General features: G+C 35.9%; 1 protein-coding gene across 1 annotated transcript; it reads left to right on the top strand.

Annotated features, from left to right (window-relative positions):
- Nucleotides 1–1,141: 1,141 nt before the first annotated feature.
- LOC131958623 (ubiquitin carboxyl-terminal hydrolase 25) lies at nucleotides 1,142–17,995 on the top strand. Its single transcript, XM_059323754.1, has 24 exons — nucleotides 1,142–1,245; nucleotides 2,180–2,356; nucleotides 2,601–2,727; nucleotides 3,021–3,096; nucleotides 3,343–3,508; nucleotides 4,094–4,165; nucleotides 4,308–4,451; nucleotides 4,800–4,870; nucleotides 5,072–5,133; nucleotides 5,373–5,521; nucleotides 6,242–6,369; nucleotides 6,708–6,803; nucleotides 7,072–7,236; nucleotides 7,597–7,982; nucleotides 8,483–8,553; nucleotides 9,957–10,185; nucleotides 10,544–10,780; nucleotides 11,261–11,400; nucleotides 11,824–12,008; nucleotides 12,661–12,745; nucleotides 13,210–13,289; nucleotides 13,788–13,917; nucleotides 14,547–14,733; nucleotides 15,102–17,995. Exons 1-24 carry the CDS (start codon nucleotides 1,204–1,206, stop codon nucleotides 15,284–15,286), a joined length of 3,390 nt encoding a protein of 1,129 aa, XP_059179737.1. The 5' UTR covers nucleotides 1,142–1,203; the 3' UTR covers nucleotides 15,287–17,995.
- Nucleotides 17,996–18,088: the final 93 nt, after the last annotated feature.

Raw genomic sequence — 18,088 nt, 5'->3', positions numbered from 1 at the left:
GCCATAACTTTCCCTCTCTCTGGTCTCCTTCCTTTTCTGTAATTACATGCATTAAATCATTTTGTAGATTCATTAAAAATGTATACCAATAGCAGTAAGTAAGGAAAATATTTTATTTAAGCTGTCAACTTCTGTTGTATCTCAAGGAAATCATGACAGCAAGTATGATGATAATTTATCCGGAGATATAATCTTAGGTACCAATATTTTATTAGCGCAATAATTAGTTTTTGAAGCAGTCAAAGGAAATTCATTACAACAAACACTACAGCTAAGTTTTGATAAAACTGAAGCAATATAATTTAATATATAGCTGCTAGAAAATACTCAACCTATCACATTTACAAAGTTGTTGCACAGATTATTGGCACCTACTAAAAATACTTGATTACACTGTCAGTGTTTCTGTTTTACTGTGTTAGTTAAATGACAAATTAGTGACAGTTTGGACTATGCAGCAACTATTACATTGAGTACACATTTGTTACAATAAACTTGATGGAATCGATCAATAAAATATGTAAGTGTCAACTGAATAGTTTCTTTGCAAGTCTTCATCAGGGTTTTATTCATCAAATGAGGCATTTCCCTTATTTGCATCTTTTATTTAAATTTCTTTTTTTGTGTTTAAATCAGAATTTTCTTCATATTTCCTTGCTCTCTGTACTGCACTTATTTTTTTCAGTAAAATGTATTCTTTTAGGAATTAAAAAATAAAAGCCACTGTAGGCAAAAAATTAGTTTTAATCAATTAGCCCGAAAAATGGTGTAAAAAATTGCCTCCCCGGCGGGGAATCGAACCCCGGTCTCCCGCGTGACAGGCGGGGATACTTACCACTATACTACCGAGGACACAACCTTGATTAAGTTTTAAAGCAAATATTCTACTATTAGTCATATCTACCAATAGGGAATTCTATGTATGTCAATGTATGATATTGTAATTGAATATTACCCCCCGATATAAGTTATTGTTTAATTATAATTTTGTATTAATATCGCTGACTAATATTTTTATTTGTATTTATTTAGAGGGAAATACTAAATATGTTTTAAAATGAATAATCATTCAGGTAATAACCTCATCTTTCAAAGTATATTTTGGGGGAAATCCCATTCAGTATAAAAAGTTAAAGTAACAGCCTACAATGTTTTGATGGTCGCCATCTTCGGCACCATTCTTACACTTTCACACATAACAGAATGACTGTGGAACAGTCGCCGATTCCACTTAGAGCCGGGCAGGTATGTTTTAAATTGCGATTTTTAATAAAATTAGTGCATCAGAATGTGGTTTTATGCTGGCTCCAGATTTCACCTAAATTGTACAGCCGTTAGACTAGATCTAGTGTCTATTGTTGAAGAATGAAGATTGATGAAGATTGAAGAATGAAGACTAGATTAGAGAATAGGTCACTAGAGTTGACTAAAGAGAGAGAGAGAGACTCACTACTGACTACTGACTAAGTAAAGTATTAATAAGTCTGAGACTCTAAGCTAAGACTAAGACTCAGTCTACTAGTCTAAGTCTAGTACTAGATCTAGAGTAGATATCTAGACTCTAGATCAAAACATCTATTCTAACTTAAATTAAAGTCTAGCTAGGCTGCTAGAGAGAGACTCATCAACAAATCACCCAAGACCAGATTCTACATTTCTAGTCAGATCTAGAATCTAGATCTAGATCTAGATTCTAGCTACTGTAGCTACCTAGTGACAGTCTCTCTTTCTTTACACATATACACAACTACACTCTGTCTACAGTCTACACTACACTACACACACTCTCTACTGCACTTTACATCTACAGTCACCTCTCTAGCTTGTACACTACATGTACACATAGCTTGGCTAGGCTAACGGCTAAAGAGATCTAGATCTAGATCTAGATCTAGTCAACTCTAAAGTCTAAGCTAGTAATTAGTCTCTTTGATACTAGTACTAGATACTAACTTTATGGATAGAAATTAGGGTTAGGTGTATGATAGGACTAGGGTTGGGGTTATGCATAGTGTTCACATTGACATTAGCAAACCATTTTAGTTAACTACCAGTAACACTCCTTTATTAAGAAGATTATATTTGTCTATGTTATCAGAATGATAAATGAAAATAAATAAAGTTTATTCGCTAAATAGATAGGCATCAGAATAAAGATTTGTTCCTATATAATCACTAGAGAACTCGTGAGGAATCCTCTTTAGCAAAGATCAAGGAAGTGACAGGAGCCCCGGATAACATTATTGAAGAGGCCATAAAGGCATGCCTGCGTACTGATGGCACATACAAGCTGGAGGATGTTGTAACAACAATCATTGGGGATGATATTTCCCTGGCCAAGGGAAAACCGCCAAAAGTACTTGAAATTATTAATTTAATATCTGATTTTCAGTCTTTAAATTAAGTAAAAGTATAATTCTCATTCTCAATGTAGAAAATTTTAGTTTTACTTGCCTTTGTTGTATTTAATTAACTTTTTACCTCTTTTCTGCTCTTTTGTTGTGCTATGTAGTTAATGTGTTTCATGTGCTAAGGTTAGTAAACAAACATTTTAGACCTAAGATATTTTACTAATTTATCGTCCAATAAAATTTGAGCAGAACAGAACTCGTCAGACCAATGTCAAGTCTGAAGACCAGGTGGATGCTTTACCTGGGCATTCATCTTCACCTGATGCACAGAAACAAGTAGCCATGTCTACTGTTAGTGCTAAGCAAGCCACAGATGGTAAGTAACCATTACAAAGGATTCCATTTAAAAAAATCTAAAATAAATAATTCATTTAATTATTTCATCTTTTTATACAAAATGCAGACACATTGCTTGTGAAATTATTATTTTTTTGTGTGCACGATTTTTACCCTCACCTTGGCCCTTAGCATAGCTCTAACTTTTTTAAGCAATAAGGTAAAAACAGCTGGATAACACTACCTTTGGTTTTAATTGTGTTGTATTTGTATATGTGGTGCTTTTGCTTCTTATATCTTTTATACTGATTTTTTGAAAAATATTTTACTCAGAGTACATTGATCTGACAAGAGATCCACAAGGCATTTTGGGTGGTCAAATAAGTCGAGAGGAGCAAGATATCAGCAGGTTTGTGTTACCATTGGTGTCAAGCTTTTATAGCAATTTTACTTGTTGATGAACTTGGCTCAGTTCAGTTTTCAAAATTGTATTTCCGAATAGTCTTTTTTTCAAATGTAATTATTTCATGTTTTGAATACTCCTGGTGTTGGACTTTAACTAGAATGTGTAATTCCTATGTTTTATCATTTTAATTTTTAGTTTAGGAAGTTAGTCCAGCAGCTCTAACTAGGATACCTTACTTTATTCATGTAGAGTTTTGGAAGCCAGTATTGCGGAAAGTAAAGGAACAACAAAAAGGAAACGAGGAGAGCTCTGGTTTATTGATCCATTAAACCCCTATGAGCGCAAACGTGTAGATGGGTGGCCAGTGGGGCTGAAGAATGTGGGCAATACTTGTTGGTTTAGTGCTGTGATCCAGGTCAGTCACTGCATTAGTTGTTTTGAAATAATTTATTCTGGAATTGCTTAGGCAACTTGGAAACTTTAATTTACAAATACTATGATTTTGCCTTATTGCCACTTACTGTAATACAATAAGGTGAAATTAGGTGAATTCTATATTAGACCACACAATTCCTTCAAATGCAGTACTCACAGAAAAGGTGAAATACCACATTGAATGGGTGATCTGATAAAATGTATTTCTTTTTTACTTTGTATTGACAAAAATTTATATTTTTACTTTTTTGATTGCATTGAGAGTATCTTTGTTAGGCAACACTCATAGTTTGATGGATGGATTAAGGAGACAAACATCATATCATGTTGATATTGCTATATTATTTTATCTGGTGCTTCAACTGTTGTTATTCAGCTCATATGAGTTACAACAGCAATACATCAGTTACAAATCTGTACTTTTTAAAATGACTTTTTTAAATATTCACCAGATTCATACAAAATCTGGTAACATACAATAGAGGTAATGACTGTGACTAAGGCAGCAAATTGTAAAAGAATACTGTAAATCAACCGGACTAAAAACATTGATATCTTATTTCAGTCTTTATTTCACATTAGAAAATTTCGAGAGATTGTGCTCCATTACCAACAGCGGCCAGTAACAGAAGGAGAGGTGATATCTCTTTTACAAATAGTGTTGTTACATAAGTTCTTGTTGTTGAGTATTTGTATTCCTAGAGCATTGTAAAATAGAACAGAAATTTTCTAGTTTTAAATTGCGTGGCTTTTATTTTAGAAAAATATTAAATTTTCAGGTCGCCAGAAATCTTCGGTTTGTCACTGAGCTGCGTCACTTGTTTGCCTTTATGGTTGGATCACATCGCAAGTATGTGGACCCAAGTAAAGCTGTAGATATTTTAAAAGAAGCATCTGCCACGACAGTCTTGGATGGGCAGCAGGTAAAGTATCTGTCATGATTTATAATATGTTTGGGTTTTGAAACTATGGTAGATAAAATAAACTGACTAAATATTTAATTAATTTGCCTACTTTCAGCAACAAAGCCAGCTACATCACCTCTTACATTATATTGTAAAACCAAATATTTTATTGCTTCAGTTAACCCCAAAATTAAACCAAATAAACTAAGAACTCCGTAAACTCCTCCATTAGATCATTAAACTCCTCCATTATATTATTTAATCCAAAATAACCAATCATTTGATAAACTTCTCCATGAAATCATTAAACTTAATGTTATGTAAAATGGACTCCAGAATTACATTATTAAACCTATAAACTCCTAGGATGTGAGTGAGTTTCAACACAAGCTCCTGGATTGGTTGGAGGATGCTTTCAGTTCACCTGCTTCACAGAGGTGAGACGTTGACCAGTTGATTTGAGGATGTTTGTTTATTTTAATGAGAATTGGGGATTGCTTAGCATCATGTTTGAGTTTGCACATTTGAAGTTAATTAGGCAGACTTTTAAACAAAATTCTGCTTCTTTCTATTTAATGTGTGGTCATTGATAAATATTTATATTAAAATTCTTAAACTTAACTAACACTTTGTTTCAGCGTAGAGAATCCCGTCCACCAGCTCTTTCAGGGGAAGTACAAAGCTGAAGGTTTCCATGAGGGTGAGTTTTAATTTGATGTGTGATTGACGTTTCTGCCAATGGTTGGTGTTTTGTCATTGACTTATACTGTGATTTGTGTTAATTTTCTATGATAACGTGTGATTGATATTTTAAAATGTAATTGCATTATGGTCTTTCATTGATGTTTTGATGTGTAATTGATGTTGTGACAGTTTGACCTGTGATTGATGTTTTTAAGTGCAACTGACGATTGATGTGATTATCATTTTCCCTCCCAGGTAAAATGTTTACACAGGAAGTGACCTTTGGCCAGTACCCTTTGAATGTTGTTGGCTTCCATGACCTGCATGAAAGTCTAGAGGCCACCACAGCCCAGGGTGAAATAGAGACCATTAGTGGAGATTCCAGCCAGAAGTCTGGACAAGAGGTGGGTAGTTTGAACCTTACAGTAGCTGGTTGTCATAACAACAGGCCATAGTGGATTGATCCCAACACTTGCTGATCATAGCCAAATATCTTGTTACTCATCCTTACTAATATTACTGAGGTGCTTTAATACTTCTTCTTCTTAATCCCGTTAGTGCCCAAGACACTTGGCGCAGATGAAATACAGTTCATCTGAGTCATAGACCTAGGCATATAAAGGGATAGTGTGGTCAGCACTATGCCCAACAGAGATCAGAGCTGGGTGGACTCAGGGACGTTCCACTGATTTGAACCCTGATTCGAACGCTAGGCCACGCCGTCCCTTGTTTTAATACTAAAAACAACACATGACCCTAGCTTAAGAGAAAATTATATTTAACTACGCTGATCATAAACCGCTATGGTGCTTGTATTTATTTCTTATGTTAATATTCAGAACAAGTATTTTATCTGTGTTTGGCTTTGCAGTACTATTAATCTCAATACTAATTGATATATTGTTTTGTCCACCTGACAATTTAAAAAGTGGTATTATGAATGTAAGAAAACATTCAGCAAGTTTAAAGAAAATATCTTTTTTCATTCAGCTGATCTTTAGAATTTCCAGTTTTAGTATCAGGAACAATTATATTTAAAAAAAAAATGTTATACCATAGACTTGATTTAAATGTTGGTCACTTAGCATCATCATTGTGTTTACCCTGACTTGTTTTGTCTGTAGATTTGGTTCACACATTTGCCGGTCGTGCTGACCTTTGAGTTGTCTCGCTTTGGCTTCAACCAGCAGCTAAACCGAGCAGAGAAGATCCACCAAGAGCTCTCATTTCCTCCTGTTATTTATGTTGATAGGTAAGCTGAGCTTTAACTAGCTAAATGTTGGGAGGGAATTATCAAGCTGAGATTCGTTCAGGGTAAATTTTTGTTTTTTTTTTAGATTTTACTGTTGCAGTCAGTAAGTAACAAAATGGTTAAAAAGAAAACTTAAGACAGTGTAAAGTATAGGTATTGAGGCAAGTGGTGGTATGTTGAAAAAAAACAAACTCCTGTGTGAGAGATGAAAGATCAGTGAACAGGTTTGGTTGCTAGATGGAACCACATATGCATTATGGTAACAGCAGTAATAAATGGGCTGTAATTTCAGTATCAGGCAAGTTTTCAGTGCATTGATTTTGTAATTTTTTATGCAGGTATTTGGAGTGTAATAAAACAGTTACAAGACAGAAACGAGAAGAGGCGAGAAAATTAAAAGATGAACTTAGTAGCCTGCAGGCCAGGCTAGACAAGTAAGTTTTAGTCAAGTTAGATTCATTATAGGCAGATCTGAGAAGTTATTTATTTACAGCGACACTTGTAAGCATGCTAGAGAAATAAATGTATTGTCAAATTAGATAAGTTATGGGCTTGTTAGAAAAGTTAGATACAGCAAAACTAGATACGTTTTAAGCAGGCTAGAAATGTGTATTCAAGAAATATGAGTTGGCTCAAGTTTTAGAAATTGATTTGATCAGTGATTTAAAAACTTTTCTTTATACATTTAATTTGTTAAACTAGGTTTGTGAACTACGGGTCAAGTAACAAACGATATCCCCTTCCTGATGTTTTGAAATATGCACTAGAGTTTGCTGAGAGCTCCCCTACCCAAGAACCACTGCTTAGACCTTCAACCCCTCAACACCCTAATGATATTGAAATGGAATCTCCCATTTTGTGTTCCAGGTCAGTTTTGAAAATTATGGTAAATTTTTGTTTAATGCAATTAATGTGTTGTAAGCTTCATCTGACTTGTATAATACTTTATTTCTATTGTCAATGTTTTTATTTAAAGTTATATTTATATATTTATTGTGCTGCTTTATTATTTTATTATATCAGAAGCAATTCTTTTTTTTTTGTTTCTTCGTTTTGTGTAAATATAACAGCTTGTTAATAGAAAAGATTTTCAATGCAACTCAAAACCATTACATTTTAATAAAAAAAAATTTCTTTTACCAATTCATGTTAACGTTTTTTTATGTGAGAATTTACCAGATAATTCAGTAATTTATTCTATCACATTTTAAAATCATTTTTTGACAGGGCATCTCAGAGTGTGACGATGTCCATTGACTTGACGCTGACCCCAACCACCCAGCCACTGTCAGAACTGGGTGGCGCCACTGTCCCATGCGGCTCTGACCGTGGCATCCAGTCCAAGACCACATCCTCCACTCTCTCCTCCTCTCCTGTCCCTGAGGCCAAAAAGTTCAAAGACTCCTCGGTGCAGGTAGAGTTTGATGCCACGCTGATGCCCTCGAGTGTGGTGATGCCAGGCACCAATGTGTCTTTCACGGCCAGCCTCCCTGTTGTCCAGCCGGCCAGCTCGCTTTTTGATCCACACCCGCGGAGTGTGACCACAGAGGAGCTGAAGGTTCTACAGGACTGTCTGAAGAGGTGGAGGGAGGAGGTGGAGACTGATGTCAGAGGTCAGTTACATGGTAGTTACAGGGCATTGGTCAGTTATATGGTAGTTACAGGGCATTGGTCAGTTATCTGGTAGAGGGGTTAGGTTAGTTATATGGTAGTTACAGGGCATTGGTCAGTTACATGGTAGTTACATGGCATTGGTCAGTTTTCTGGTAGTTACAGGGCATTGGTCAGTTACATGGTAGTTACAGGGCATTGGTCAGTTAAGGTGTGGTACATGGTGGTTAGATGGGTTAGGTTAGATAGTGTTATGTGGTAGTTAGACATCATGGTTAGTATTACCTGGTGCTTAGAGAGGTTAGGTGAGTGTTATGAAGTGGTGGAGTATTCACTGGTAACCAAGTGGTTCAGTAGTTACAAATAATAGAATAGTTACAGGGAGTTACTACATGGTGGGGTAGTTACAGGGTAGTTATCACAAGTTATGGTAGTTCCAGGCATATAGTTTGCTGGTATATTATGTTCATAAAACATTCACAGTTTATTTCTTGTCTTCCAGAACTTCAGAGAAATATCTCAGTTCTTGAAGGAAAACTGGATGGGATGTACTCCGATGAGTATATGATGAAGGTAAATGTTGAAATATGTAATATAATCTAACAACAGTGAACATGTTAAGTAAATAGAAGTTTAGTCATCACACAATAAATAGTTAATTTTAAGTTAACTTTTCAAACCTAAAGGCCAATGGGACAAGTGAAGTAGAGTGTGGTCAGTACTATGTCTAGCCGCCTTTACTTTCCCTAATGCGAGTTAGGTAGCTATTAGAGGTGGGTGAACTCAGGGATGTTCTACTGACTTGAACCCAGATTCCAACTCGAGACTTTCACATAATCCATCTAGCGCTCTACCGCTAGGCCACGCCATCCCCCATCACATCATAATGTGACATTTTCCCACCACAACACTTAAGTTCTAGCAGTTATGCTGTTGTTTGAAGTTATAAGTTAAGACTTAGCACTTGATTCATGGCAGTAGCTTGTATGTTGCTGATCTCTTTCATCCTCAAAGTATGTCATAATGTGACATTTTCCCACCACAACACTTAAGTTCTAGCAGTTATGCCCTTGTTTGAAGTTATAAGTTAAGACTTAGCACTTGATTCATGGCAGTAGCTTGTATGTTGCTGATCTCTTTCATCCTCAAAGTATGTCATAATGTGACATTTTCCCACCACAACACTTAAGTTCTAGCAGTTATGCCGTTGTTTGAAGTTATAAGTTAAGACTTAGCACTTGATTCATGGCAGTAGCTTGTATGTTGCTGATCTCTTTCATCCTCAAAGTATGTCATAATGTGACATTTTCCCACCACAACACTTAAGTTCTAGCAGTTATGCCGTTGTTTGAAGTTTTTATAAGTTAAGACTTAGCACTTGATTCATGGCAGTAGCTTGTATGTTGCTGATCTCTTTCATCCTCAAAGTATGTCATAATGTGACATTTTCCCACCACAACACTTAAGTTCTAGCAGTTATGCCATTGTTTGAAGTTATAAGTTAAGACTTAGCACTTGATTCATGGCAGTAGCTTGTATGTTGCTGATCTCTTTCATCCTCAAAGTATGTCATAATGTGACATTTTCCCACCACAACACTTAAGTTCTAGCAGTTATGCCGTTGTTTGAAGTTATAAGTTAAGACTTAGCACTTGATTCATGGCAGTAGCTTGTATGTTGCTGATCTCTTTCATCCTCAAAGTATGTCATAATGTGACATTTTCCCACCACAACACTTAAGTTCTAGCAGTTATGCCGTTGTTTGAAGTTATAAGTTAAGACTTAGCACTTGATTCATGGCAGTAGCTTGTATGTTGCTGATCTCTTTCATCCTCAAAGTATGTCATAATGTTACATTTTCCCACCACAACACTTAAGTTCTAGCAGTTATGCCCTTGTTTGAAGTTATAAGTTAAGACTTAGCACTTGATTCATGGCAGTAGCTTGTATGTTGCTGATCTCTTTCATCCTCAAAGTATCCTTACCATCTTCATGCTGTGCTAGTCCACGAGGGGCAGGCTGTGTCTGGGCACTACTGGTCTTTCATCTACGACGACGGTCGGGGCCGCTGGCTCAAGTTTAACGACATCACCGTGTCCGAGTCGTCGCTGGAGGAAATGCACAAGGAGAGTGTGGGGGGTTTCCACAATGCCAGCGCCTACTGTCTGATGTATGTGGACAAATCCCGACTGGACACTGGTCAAGGTAAAGTAGGATGTGTTTCTATTGAAATGAAAGCTAGATTTATCCCTGGATAAGTTAAGTAGTTCCAAGTTTCATCTCTTGCAGAAGGTAGGCAGTACAAATATTTAAAGCGCATTTTCAGACATGGTGCTCCAAATGGGCAGGTGAAGTAGAGTTCACCTGTTTCTGTCACCTTGTATGATCTATTCTAATTACACTGCTGCCCTTTGGAAAATTCTACAACACAATTTTTAGAAATAAACCATGTAGCTAAATTTTTAAGTGACTGACTGCATTGGTGGTCAGACATATTGTAATTATCTAAATCCCTGATTAAAACATCAGAAAAATGAACCGATGTATTCTGCTGTGACAACAGGTGATTCCATCAACTTGATCCAAACGTTGCCGTCCCTGCCCACGGACCTGCGCCAGTTTGTGGAGGAGGACAACACTCTGTTCAGACAGGAGCTCCACCTGTGGGACGAGGAGCAGAAGAGGAAGTCTAGTGCGGCCGCTGCTGCGTCTGTCGTCTTGAGAAACGTGGATCATGACACTCAGACCAGGTCAGGGGCTGACGACCCTGATGTCGTTGTCACTGGTGAACAGAGGCCAGGTATGAACTGCTTCTGCTAGTATAAGCTATTGCCACAACTTTTCTCTCACACATTCTGTAATATAGCTATTGTCACATCTTTTGTTTATCAACTTCTATATATGTCCATCTGTTGTATAGCTATTGCCACTACTTTTCTCTCACACCTGTAGTGTAGCTGTTGTCACTTCTTTTACATATGACCTTTTTTTTGTAAAGCTATTGCCACAACTTTTTTTACAAAAATTTTATTGCTGCAATTCTTGGGTTATGTGTGTGTAGGATAATTAGTAAGGCCTAAACATCCTGTTTAAGTACATGATTGCACAGTCTTATTGATAGGGGCTTGTTTTTTTCTGTTGAGCTATCAGGTGAATCTAACATTTACAGTGTCTCAGCCAATAAGCATTTACTGCCTTAGTGAATACAATTTCTTTTTTCCTTCAATCTTACTTGGTTAATTTGGTTCCTCATGTTTGTGTCCAAAATGTGTACTTGAAGGTCAGTCAGGAGAGACAATACGACCGGTCAACTCTGCGGTTGTTCGACTGGCAGACCAGCATGCCCAGCTGTCATTGGGCAGCACTTTAACTGCAGTCACCAACATCACCTGCAATAACCCACAAGAAGTGCTTCCTAAGGTACACCTGTTGCTTCATAAACCTCTCTCTTCTTGAAGCTCGTTTCTCTTTGTACCTATCTATTCATTAACCTCTCTTCTCTTGTACCTGTCTCCTTCTAACCTTTCTCTTTGTACCTGTCTCTTCCTGAACCTCCTTTCTCTTTGTACCTATCTCTTTATTAACCTCTCTTCCCTTGTACCTGTCCCCTCTTGAACATTCTAACCTTTCACTTTGTACCTATCTCTTCATAAGACTCTCTTCTCTTGCACCTGTCTCTTCTTGAACCTCCCTTCTCTTTGTACCAACTTATTTAATACTTCTTTCTTCTCTTTAAAACTTGGTCCCTCTACATTTCTTGCTAAATATTACTTTTTATCTTTTCTTAATATTCTACCAATACAGTTTTTGGACATATACTAATGTTTCTTTTCTATTCTCTAGGCGTTTGATAATGAATTAAAGAGACTGAAGGAAGCGTCTCGGCTGGCTAGCAACCTTTTGCCAATGGAAGACCAAAGGCTGAGCCACATTGTGTTGTTTCTGTTGTGTTGCCAGGCAGACATACACACAGTTGAGATCATTCTCAGTGAGCAGTTTGCCCTGTGTGGGATGCTACAGGCCAGCAAGTAAGTCAACACCTGCATTGTGGTAGTTTTAAGATGAATGCTTGGTCACTAGTTGTTGTAGTTTAAAGGTTTATGGTTTAATGCTTGGTCACTACCTGCATTGTCGTAGTTTAAAGATGAATGCTTGGGTACTAGTTGTTGTAGTTTAAAGGTTTATGGTTTAATGCTTGGTCACTACCTGCATTGTCGTAGTTTAAAGATGAATGCTTGGTCACTAGTTGTTGTAGTTTAAAGGTTTATGGTTTAATGCTTGGTCACTACCTGCATTGTGGTAGTTTAAAGATGAATGCTTGGGTACTAGTTGTTGTAGTTTAAAGGTGTAAGCTTTTAGGCTGTGGTCATTACCTGCGTAGTGGTAGTTTAAAGATGAATGCTTGGGCACTAATTGTTGTTTAAAGGTTTAAGGATTTAGGCTGCTATCACCACCTGCATTGTATTACCTGCACTGGAATATATTTCTTTGATGGAGTAAAGCAACAATTTTTTCAGATGCTTGTGTCATTTTAAGTTATTTTCTAAAGCAGATCCAGTCAATTTAGTGAAGCTCCAGCAAAATATTTCTTGCTAATTAATAGTTGTAGAGATGAAAGATTGTGTTAATAATTTCAAAATTCTTCACGCCACTAGTTTTTAAAGAATTTTTTTTCTCTAGTTTTAAAGGTGTCAGGCAACAGGCACACGAGGTCTACAAAAAGTTGTGTAACTCTGTCGGGCATGAAGGCATCAAACACTATGAGGTAATCACTAGTTTACTCTTCCAGTTCAAGAAATCATTAAGCAAATAGTTTGATTCTCTTTAAAAGGCTTTTTAAACTTATTTCAATAAAAAACAACAAACAGAACTATACGACTGTGATTGGTATCTGGGGTACAACACTAACATTGGCTGGTAAACTTGATTACTGGATTATTGAAAGGTTTTTGATTACTCTTAGTCTGGTGGCCATCATTGAGTCTTCTGTGAGTACTTGACTCTAAATAGGGCAAAGAAAGAAATCTGGGCATTGTGCATATCTCACAATCCTGATCACAGAAATGTACCCAAAAGATATATTACTACTTTATTGTGTTTGAGAAAGTGTAGACCAGCTTGAAATAAAATTTCCTGAAAAGTACATCATATTCTAAATTCACCATTTCACAAGTTAACTCCCTTGCCGGGGTTGTCTCCCTCAATGAATAAATTTTGATCTCCCTGCAGTTTTGGCACAGACGCTACCACCACTACAGGCAAGCTGTGTTTATGTTCAACAAGGCCATTGAGGCCTACTGCACAGAAAGGTAACTCACAGGCTTTTTAGTTTAATGCTATACTTTAGTACATTGTGTTTGAACTTTTTGTTCAAGATTTTGCCTGGGGCATGTTTATGAGTCCTCACAGCTGTGATGATTAAAGTGTCTGTGCAATATATTTTTTAGTGTTGTGTTTATGACTTCTAACAATGATGATTGAAAGGTTGTGTCTGTGTAGTATAATTTCTAATGTGTTTATGGCCTAACGTAATGATGACTGAAATGTTGTGTCTGTTTAGTATAATTTCTAATGTTGTGTTTATGGCTTGAAGCAATGATGATGAAATATTACGTCTGTATAGTATAATTTCTAATGTTGTGTTTATGGCTTGAAGCAATGATGATTGACATGTTGTGTTTATGGAGTATATTTTCTAATGTTGTGTTTATGGCCAAATGATGATTGAAATGTGTCTGTATAGTATAATTTCTAATGTTGTGTTTATGACTTGAAGTAATGATGATTGACATGTTGTGTCTGTGCAGGTACCAGGAAGCGTTGCCTTACTTTAACCAGGCTTGCCTTCACAACTGTGAGCCTGGTCTGACTAAAGACTTAGGCTCTTGTGGGCTTGACCCTAAGATGTTGTCCTACTTTAGGAGGATTAGTTTACAGGTAACTATTCACTTCCACATTTTAAAATAGGATTTTTTTTTTTTTACATAAAACCTGATCTCACAATCCTATATCTTTATCACTAGCCTGATATTAAATATGTCAAACTAGCTGTTACATCCTTACCACAAGCTACTGTTAAAAGATTCTGATGGCCTATATAATATACATAACATTGAACTGTGAAATTCTAGGGTGATGCTGCATAACATTGTATAATATTTCTAGAGGGTGAACAATGAAACACTGAAGAGCTTTGAGTGTGATGCTACATAACAATGTATAATATTTCTAGAGGGTGAACAATGAAACACTGCAGAGCTTTTAGTGTGATGCTACATAACAATGTATAATATTTCTAGAGGGTGAACAATGAAACACTGCAGAGCTTTTAGTGTGATGCTACATAACAATGTATAATATTTCTAGAGGGTGAACAATGAAACACTGAAGAGCTTTGAGTGTGATGCTACATAACATTGTATAATATTTCTAGAGGGTGAACAATGAAACACTGAAGAGCTTTGAGTGTGATGCTACATAACATTGTATAATATTTCTAGAGGGTGAACAATGAAACACTGAAGAGCTTTGAGTGTGATGCTACATAACATGTATAATATTTCTAGAGGGTGAACAATGAAACACTGAAGAGCTTTGAGTGTGACGAGGACATGACAGATGCCCTGACCATCATGACAAACCAGATCCTGCCCACACTGATACACTTGGCTGCCTCCGACATGAAGGACGACATCACCTGTGTTGAGGACATCAGAGAAAAATGGTGCAGGTTCTTGGAGAAAGACTTGACAGGTACTCTATGCCTTCATCATCTTTTCCCTTTTGTGTCCAAGACATATGGAGCCGCCACAGAAAGTCAGTCTTCCGCAATTTTCCTAGCAGTGCCCCATACAGTCGTGCCTCTATCAGCTGATTCACTGTTGTGCCCTTCCTTGTCTCTCTTAGTCTTCCCTGCTTTCTTTTTCCTAGAGGCGCCCAGTTTAGCAGTTTAGTACCATTCCTGCAATACCAACTTTTTTAGGACTATTGTCTGCCTTATAAATCTGTAAACATGCTTGTCACAAAATTTGCTTTACACATTTGGTTGAAGTTTTAATCTGTAATTAATTAAAATTGTAATTAAGATAATCAGAGATAACTGGTTTTGTCTGACCTGTCAGGTGATAAAATTGAAAGACTTCAAGACCTTCTGTCCAAGATGTTTGAAGCCAACGGCACCATGGCGCAGGACTTGACCATGGTCAGGGACTCAGGTCTGCGAGAGAACTTGCAGGACGGGTACAGCCGAGCCATGAGGAAGTTGAAAGAGAGGGGGGACCTCAACTCTTGGCTGGACACAAGCTAGCTTGACCTGGCCTGGTGTTACTTGTATTTATTGCTGATCTTAGTCATAGTTGATGTAGACAGTTGTTTTATGTATCTGACATATGGCTGTACAAAATAGTTTTTAAATCTTAGTTTAGTCACAGCTCAATGAAAAACTTATTTATTTTGGTAGCAGTTTTTCTTAAGGTAGCTGTAGTTTTTATATGGTAGGTAACCGTACAGTAGGTTTGTTATGTAGTACCCTCCGGGTGTCATAGTTGACTTCAAAGTTGGGCTTTATTTAACTGCATTGTATTCAAACATATTTAGTTGTGACTTCCACATAAGCTTAACTGAATCTGGTCTGGTATGTTATTGAGAAAAAAACTTAACAGTAATTCATTGTGGCCTGTAAATAACTTAAAACTCAACATGACCTGTATCTGAGCTAAAGCAGGCCATATCAAGTTGGGGATAGGCCCAGAAAAGTTTTCCAGTTCTAGTTTTTTGTTGTTTTCCTTCAGCAGTTGAGTCCAACATTTACTTACTGGCTGAGAGAAAGCTATATCTGATCTTGTATAAAACCAAAGGCAAATGTGATATAAATGTCTGTTTTATCTTGGTCAGTTTGACCCTTCATTTTTTTTTCATGTCCACCATAATCTTATCTTTCTCTGTTCATTCAAAGCATATCATGGTTCAAATATCTTCTACCACCCTTAGAAGTGTTGTGAAAAAACAGCATCTCCAGTTATTTATTTGTATTGAAGTCTTAATTCCCTTATACTGTATATAAAAATGTCTTTGTCAGTCCAGTTAGTCTTATAGTTACAGAAATAATTTTCCACAGCTTAACATAATGGCTGCAATATTTCCTATTTCTGCAAGTGTAATGTTAACAAAAAATGAATGTGTTGCTAAATCTTGTTGTTATCTGACGATTGTCATTTGAAAAAGAATTAGTTGTATTTCCATGTTTAAGTTCACATAGCAAAGAGCAAATTGTAAAAAAATGTTCATCGACCTTTCTTAATGAGCTTGGTATGTGCAGAACTACACCACATAAGAAGTAGAACTCAGATTACAGTGTAAAGCTGATTTTACCAGTATCTTGCCTTCAATTTTTTATTATCTTCTTATCAAAATTTAGTTTCTCAGTTAATATATTTTTAGATGTTTAATTCAGCAAATTATTTAATATTAATAAAAAAAATGTTACTTGATTTAATATAATCAAAAATGTTTCTAATCGAAGCACTGTTTGTTATATCTTCTATCCTGTTTAAACCCCACAGCCTTGTACTAAAACACTGAAGTTTGTAAATACACTGCATACTGTATATTCTAATACTTGTACATACCTGTAATCCATAATAAAAAAATTCACACATTTTGGAAGAGATGTTAATTTTAATATGGAGCTTTAAATTTTGAATGGAAGTTAATTTTATAAAAAATTGTGGAATCATTAAATATAACAGACCAGTAAAATATGACCCTTGTAATCCAAACACCTCAATAAATGGACACAATAATAATCCTAAAAATAAAACATAAAACAATAGCAATACATCTGATGATCAACACCCCCCCCTCCCCCCTTAATTCCAAGAACACTCCAGTATTATTGTGCTATACCCATGTAACCTGAGCAAAAAAAAAAACCTAGCCTTTTCTTATTGGCTGTTTCATTACCCTTTGTTATTTAAACTCTGTAAACCAATGAATCTAAACCCATGTAAATAGTGTGTTCATGTGTGGTTTGATTTGGCTGTATTTGTGTACTAGAACCATATCTCTTTCAACTGTGGCATGGTTGTGAGGTGTTCACAGTTTCATATCAGGTTTATTATGATTTCATTTTTAAAATTCTGTCTACTAAAACAAAATTTATTAAAAGAAAAACAGTCACTCAGTTTTCAGAAAAGTTAAAAAAAATCTATCAGTAAATTTTACATCTATTTTTGTTAACTGTTTTACTAAATTATATATATTTTTTTCTTATATTTATCTTTCCTGTGAATTTTGGTAGAAAATAATTGTTTTTGTAACTATAAAAATGACACTTCAGTTCATATTACACTTGAAGCTGTTCCCTACAAAAAAGTTACCTATTTTTAATGTTAGGACTTGGGTTCAACAGACTAGTCTACTAATATTTAGTTGAGCGTAGATCAAAACAGACTGTCAATTGACATGATTATTTAATTACAGGTCAAAATGAATCAAGGTTATTAATTATGCATCTCATTTTTAATTGTTATACATTAAATTAATTTGTAGTCTGTTGCGCATAAGACGTTTTTATCAAAACCTGTAAACGACAGGCTTACTTCAGTGTGATACACCATTATATATATCTGTAGTGAGATTAATCATTCTATTGATCTTGTATTTTTTCTTCTTTTGATCATTTCAGCTCATTACATTATTTATTAGCTATTCAATAATTAGTTTTAATGGGAAACAACCCATGAACAACAAAGGGATGTAATTCTAGTTTTCCGCTTAAGTAGGTACAAGGGCCTTTAATGTTAATTGCATTGGAATTTGTGCTGAAATTTTAAAAAAATATATTCCTTTGAGTGTTAAATTTAGAATGTTGTAAGCTGTTTTGAGGGGTTGTTCATAAATGACATCACAATTTTTAAAAAATAATTGTTTACACCTTTATTGTCACAAAAAGCCAACACCTACCTAACGTGAAGTCAGAGTTCTACAAAAATTAACGTTCTCATTAATTAGTTTTATTATGAAAATTGAATAAATGCTACCCCCCCCCCCCCCCAATTAAAATACTGCACCACCCACTAGCAGGAATGTGATGTCAAATATGGACCAA

The sequence above is a fragment of the Physella acuta genome, unplaced genomic scaffold (genome assembly GCF_028476545.2).
Source record: "Physella acuta isolate Inbredline_101_S28 unplaced genomic scaffold, ASM2847654v3 ptg001346l, whole genome shotgun sequence".
NCBI lineage: Eukaryota > Metazoa > Mollusca > Gastropoda > Physidae > Physella > Physella acuta.
The sequence above is the reverse complement of the archived record's forward strand: the minus strand, read 5'-3'. Positions and strand labels throughout refer to the sequence as shown.

What these genes read in the sequence shown, in the direction of transcription:
- LOC131958623 (XM_059323754.1), top strand. Translation starts at nt 1,204, where the DNA reads ATGACTGTGGAACAGTCGCCGATTCCACTTAGAGCCGGGCAG. An exon ending in GAGGAGCAAGATATCAGCAG is followed by an intron (nt 3,097 to 3,342) that starts GTTTGTGTTACC and finishes TTATTCATGTAG; the next exon opens with AGTTTTGGAAGCCAGTATTG. An exon ending in CCGACTGGACACTGGTCAAG is followed by an intron (nt 10,186 to 10,543) that starts GTAAAGTAGGAT and finishes CTGTGACAACAG; the next exon opens with GTGATTCCATCAACTTGATC.